The sequence below is a fragment of the Entelurus aequoreus genome, linkage group LG17 (genome assembly GCF_033978785.1).
Source record: "Entelurus aequoreus isolate RoL-2023_Sb linkage group LG17, RoL_Eaeq_v1.1, whole genome shotgun sequence".
Lineage (NCBI taxonomy): Eukaryota > Metazoa > Chordata > Actinopteri > Syngnathiformes > Syngnathidae > Entelurus > Entelurus aequoreus.
This window is the reverse complement of record NC_084747.1, coordinates 41,513,126-41,517,977: the sequence shown is the minus strand read 5'-3', so window position 1 is coordinate 41,517,977 and position 4,852 is coordinate 41,513,126. Positions and strand designations below refer to the sequence as shown.

Genomic DNA, 4,852 nt, shown 5'->3' with positions numbered 1-4,852 from the left:
CCATTCAACATATCTTTACCTGCACATTACCTACCTTCTCTGCATAGTGTGGTCACGCTGGTGCTTTCTGCCTTTACCCATTCAACATATCTTTACCTGCACATTACCTACCTTCCCTGCATCCTGGGATCACACTGGTGCTTCTTTCTTTCACCATACAACATATCTTCACCTGCACATTACCTACCTTGTCTGCATTGCCTCGACCACACCGGCGCTTCTTTGTTTCACCCATTTCAACATACCTTCACCTGCACATTACCTACCATCTCTGCATAGTGGGTCACGCTGGTGCTTCCTGCCTTTACCCATTCAACATATCTTCACCCGCACATTACCTACTTGCTCTGCATCCTCGGTCACGCTGGTGCTTCTGCCATCACCCGGTCAACATATCTTTACCTGCAAATTACCTACTTTTTCTGCATCATGAGGTCAAACAGGTGCTTCCTTCTTTGAGCCAGTCAACATATCTTTACTGCACATTACCTACCTTCTCTGTATCCTAGAGTCAAACGGGTGCTTCGGTCCCTAATAAGAAGGTCCACAAAGGAACAGAAGAGTCATTGATTTAAGGCACAAAATTGGGGAAATGACAAGTCAAATTCCTGAACAGAGGTGAGAAAAGGGGCAAAATATCCAACAGTATTTAACAGTAGGATTTACCTTTGAACAAATTCCAATGTCCGAGCACCTTCCTCTTGGTATTCCAAGTTGAACACATAGTAGGTGGCAAGAAGGGCAGCAAGCCCTGAGATGAAGCTAGGTTGGACGCCTTCGCAGATGACATCACCTTCCATGTTGATCATCCAACGTTTTATTGTGACTTTGTCACCAGCATCTGGTACAGTCAAGAAATGCAGTTTATGTTTCTAAACAGTATCCAATATGGGTAACATTTTAAAGGTATTTGGAATGGCCACCTCACACCCAAGAATATATCGCGCTCTCTTTACTCTGTTTACATCTAGTCTCCTAAGGATGTACTGCTGCAAATCATTACTTTCCAATGTTCGGAATGACAAAAACAACAATGATACAAATACATCTGCAGGAGAGCATAGTATACATACGTTTAGGACAAACAGACTTATGTTCTGCGCTCCATGAGACACTTACCCAGCAGTATCAGTCGTGGACTGGTCGGGAGGGTCAGTGTCCGCTCCACATCGGCTGCAGTGGCAGACATCTGGAGAAAAAATAGGTCACCATGATGACTTGTGACAAAATATAACATGGCAGTTGGGAGCATCATTTAATTAAAATGTAAGAATACAATATTTCTGCATAATTTGGTGGGTGAGAGATTGAAAAACAATAACAAAAAAACATTGAATATTTATAATAGTAATTTAGATGTTTGTATGCTTTTGTAGCTTAATAGTGCTAAACTTACATCTGCAAGGAGTATCAGTGCATCTCTTCTTTCATCAAAATAGGCCATCAACAGCTGGATGATACGAAGAGTCAACTCCCCATCTTCATCCACAGGAAAGGTAGACTGAGCATTATGGTTCTTAGCTTTAGGACAAACAGACTTAAGTTCTGTGCTCCATGAGACACTTACCCAGCAGTATCAGTCGTGGACTGGTCGGGAGGGTCAGTGTCCGCTCCACATCGGCTGCAGTGGCAGACATCTGGAGAAAAAATAGGTCAGCATGATGACTTGTGACAAAATATAACATGGCATTTGGGAGCATCATTTAATTAAAATATAAGAATACAATATTTCTGCATTTGTCCAAACCATCTTTTTGTTCTGAGTGGTTTGGTTGTTCCTTCACGATTGATGTTCTCAATGCGTGTTTTCATTTGAGTGAGGAATGAAGTAAAACCTCCACTAATGATGGCACCTTCTGGTGTCATATCAGCAAAACTACATGGGTACTGCTTAACAATTTTTTTTGGCAGATTACGAGACACTCACTGGATTAGCCTCATACCTTCTCATTTCATCCACAAGGATTCTAATCATTTGGCGTCGCTTGTCAGGAGCAGGTCTCCTGCTGTTGGCGATAGCTGACTGCACTTCAGCAGGCATTGTATCCCATGGGACTTGAAAGGTTGAGGTAGTGACTTGTCCAGGGTGTACCCCGCCTTCCGCCCAATTGTAGCTGAGATAGGCTCCAGTGCCCCCGCGACCCGAAGGGAATAAGCAGTAGAAAATGGATGGACTTGAAAGGTCTCATGCCATTTACTGGATATTATGGCGGGCTGGCTTACTCCACTCTGAGAACAAAGTTAAGTTAAAGTTAAAGTACCAATGATTGTCACACACACACTAGGTGTTGTGTAATTATTCTCCGCATTTCACCCATTACCCTTGATCACCCCCTGGGAGGTGAGGGGAGCAGTGGGCAGCAGCGGTGGCCGTGCCCGGTAATCATTTGGTGATTTAATCCCCAATTCCAAACCTTGATGCTGAGTGCCAAGCAGGGAGGTAATGGCTCCCATTTTTATAGTCTTTGGTATGACTCGGCCGGGGTTTGAACTCACAACCTACCAATCTCAGGAGGTGCTGAAGCTGGTGAAGAGCTTGATAAGGACGAAAAGCCAGGCAGTGAAGATGAAGAGGAGCAAGGCAATGGACTGGAGAGCAAAGACAGACTTCCGCCTGCAGACTTTTGATGTGCCAAGTCATCTGGCAAGGGGTGGAGATCAAGCACGACTGTTGTAGTTTCTAAAACGCATAGAAATAAAGCAAAATGTATACATAACTACATTCAAAATTTCTCCATATGCATGCATGTCAATTCAAACAATTGTTTGGAATACAACTGCATTAAGGCTTTTGGGAGAACTGTATATATCTGACAGGTGCAAATCTCTACTCGAATGTATTCATTCTATGTCAGATGAGTGTTATTCTTTCTCAACAATTACTGTAGCTTTAACTAAATGGGAGAACTACAAACACAAGATTGATAGTTACCCATTTTGAATGCCTCCAGAAGTTTCCTTTGCTGGATAACAGGCAAGAGGTCTTTGATCTCATCCTGCACATACTTGAGGTCTGCTTTTGATTCCACACAGGAGCTTTTCAGTGTTGAGACGACCAGTTGTACAATATCCTCAGACAGGTTGGGTAAAGTTCTGAGGATGATGACTTTTATTTCCTCACAGATGGATGACATGAATCTATAATATAGGGACTGAATGGTGAAGAATTAGTGAGGACACGCCCGAATAAAATATTCAGGCAGTGGGTAGTAATCAAACAGCTCTGCTTGACTAACAGAGAAGTAGGTTTCCTGCATACGTGTATTGTAATAGGCATTAATGTAAGCTTGACGAACAGCCTGATATACCTCAGTGATAAAATACACTGTTACATTTTTATGAATGACAACCTTTTTAATTTTTCCTACAACAAGGCCATCATCATTACGACCTATAACAACAAACATGTTGCTCTTATATGTTGTCCCTTTCACAGTCACGTGATGACTAATGAGGGTATTTTGAGGATCAAAGTTAAGATGAGCAATTGACTGTCTCATCTTTTTATTGTAGTCTTCCACAATAAGTCAGTTCCCTTCTCTTACCTCAACAGATGGTAGAAACAGGGTCCAGAACTGGGGGGGTGGTATTTTTTTTTTTTTTTTTGGAAAGAAATACAATCATGTGTGCTTAAGGACTGTATCCTTGTAGACTGTATTGATCTATATTGATATAATAATGTATATATTGTGTGTTTATGTTGATTTAATAAAAATAAATTTTATTTTTATTTTTTTTCTTGTGCGGCCTGGTACCAATCGGTCCGCGGCCCGGTACCGGTCCGCGGCCCGGTGGTTGGGGACCACTGTCGTATATCATCGCACTTTGCGCTACATGAGACAATATTACAAGTTAAACATTCTGCGCTATACATAGCAGTCCTACTCTTGCCATATTTATGGCGACGCCTGTGAGTTTTGAAGGCTGAGAAGTTGGAAAAAACTCTTGTGCATTCAGGGAAAGCACAACCTAAACGATGCATTAGGCATACAAGCATGTGTATAACATACGCAAATACATTGCTGCAAGTCGTAGCACATATGTTGGAAGTTATCATCTTTTTGAGATGACTATGACATTATGATCACTATGACAAAAATGAAGAAAACTTAGCTAGCTAGCATGCAGCGGTACATGTGGCCAACGATAGTGTCTGTGATGCTGACTGTGACGATACATTTCGGACTTTATAAATATATATATAAAGCAATTCAAACAGAAAATGACACATCAAGGTACAAGTGACTCTTACCTTGTTATCAAAAACACAGCAGTAGGATGGATTTAGGTGATTGTATAGCTGGAGGTGGCAGCAGGTTATCGCTCGTCCATCCATCGGTACTTGGCAACTTCAGAGTTATGATGTGCGGAATGATACTTGAATATTGATAAAAGGAGTGCCAGATCTTTATGCTCTAAAATGGATTTTCAAATCAGAATGTCGATGCTTTGATAGTACATGTTTTGAGTTAAAATATCATTAACAGCAACACAATGGGAAGTACTATTGAAATATTGTATAAATGACACGGTTTAGTGGGAACTACTTTTTCTTCCACCTGGGTACGTGTTATGCGTGAGAGCAGCAGATTGAATTGTGGGCGGACCCAAGAAACAAGTCTGAAAAATACTGTATTATACTGTAGGTTGTGCAGTAGCTTACTGTTGGTCGATATTTTTTGTAAAATGCAACAAAATGTACAGTACTTAACTGTATTTAAGAAGAACAGTATATAACTGTAATTTTTTTTTGTATTTTTACAGTAATTTTTTACAGTATATATATATATATATATATATATATATATATATATATATATATATATATATATATATATATATATATATATAT

At 40.4% G+C, this 4,852-nt stretch overlaps 1 protein-coding gene across 3 annotated transcripts; it reads right to left on the bottom strand.

Moving 5' to 3' along the window:
* Positions 1-379: 379 nt before the first annotated feature.
* On the bottom strand, positions 380-4,502 carry LOC133632021 (uncharacterized). Of its 3 annotated transcripts, XM_062024254.1 has the most exons (9): positions 4,253-4,502; positions 2,933-3,152; positions 2,504-2,680; positions 1,944-2,229; positions 1,568-1,637; positions 1,397-1,479; positions 1,120-1,189; positions 667-841; positions 380-531 (listed from the first exon to the last, which is right to left on the bottom strand). In XM_062024254.1, the coding sequence occupies exons 5-9, from the start codon at positions 1,635-1,637 to the stop codon at positions 486-488; spliced, it is 444 nt and encodes a 147-aa protein (XP_061880238.1). In that variant the 5' UTR covers positions 1,944-2,229; positions 2,504-2,680; positions 2,933-3,152; positions 4,253-4,502; the 3' UTR covers positions 380-485. The 3 variants fall into 3 exon arrangements, with proteins under 3 accessions (XP_061880238.1, XP_061880237.1, XP_061880239.1); XM_062024253.1 differs by lacking the exon at positions 1,944-2,229; XM_062024255.1 differs by lacking the exons at positions 2,504-2,680; positions 2,933-3,152; positions 4,253-4,502 and adding an exon at positions 2,322-2,490.
* Between the last annotated feature and the right edge of the window lie 350 nt (positions 4,503-4,852).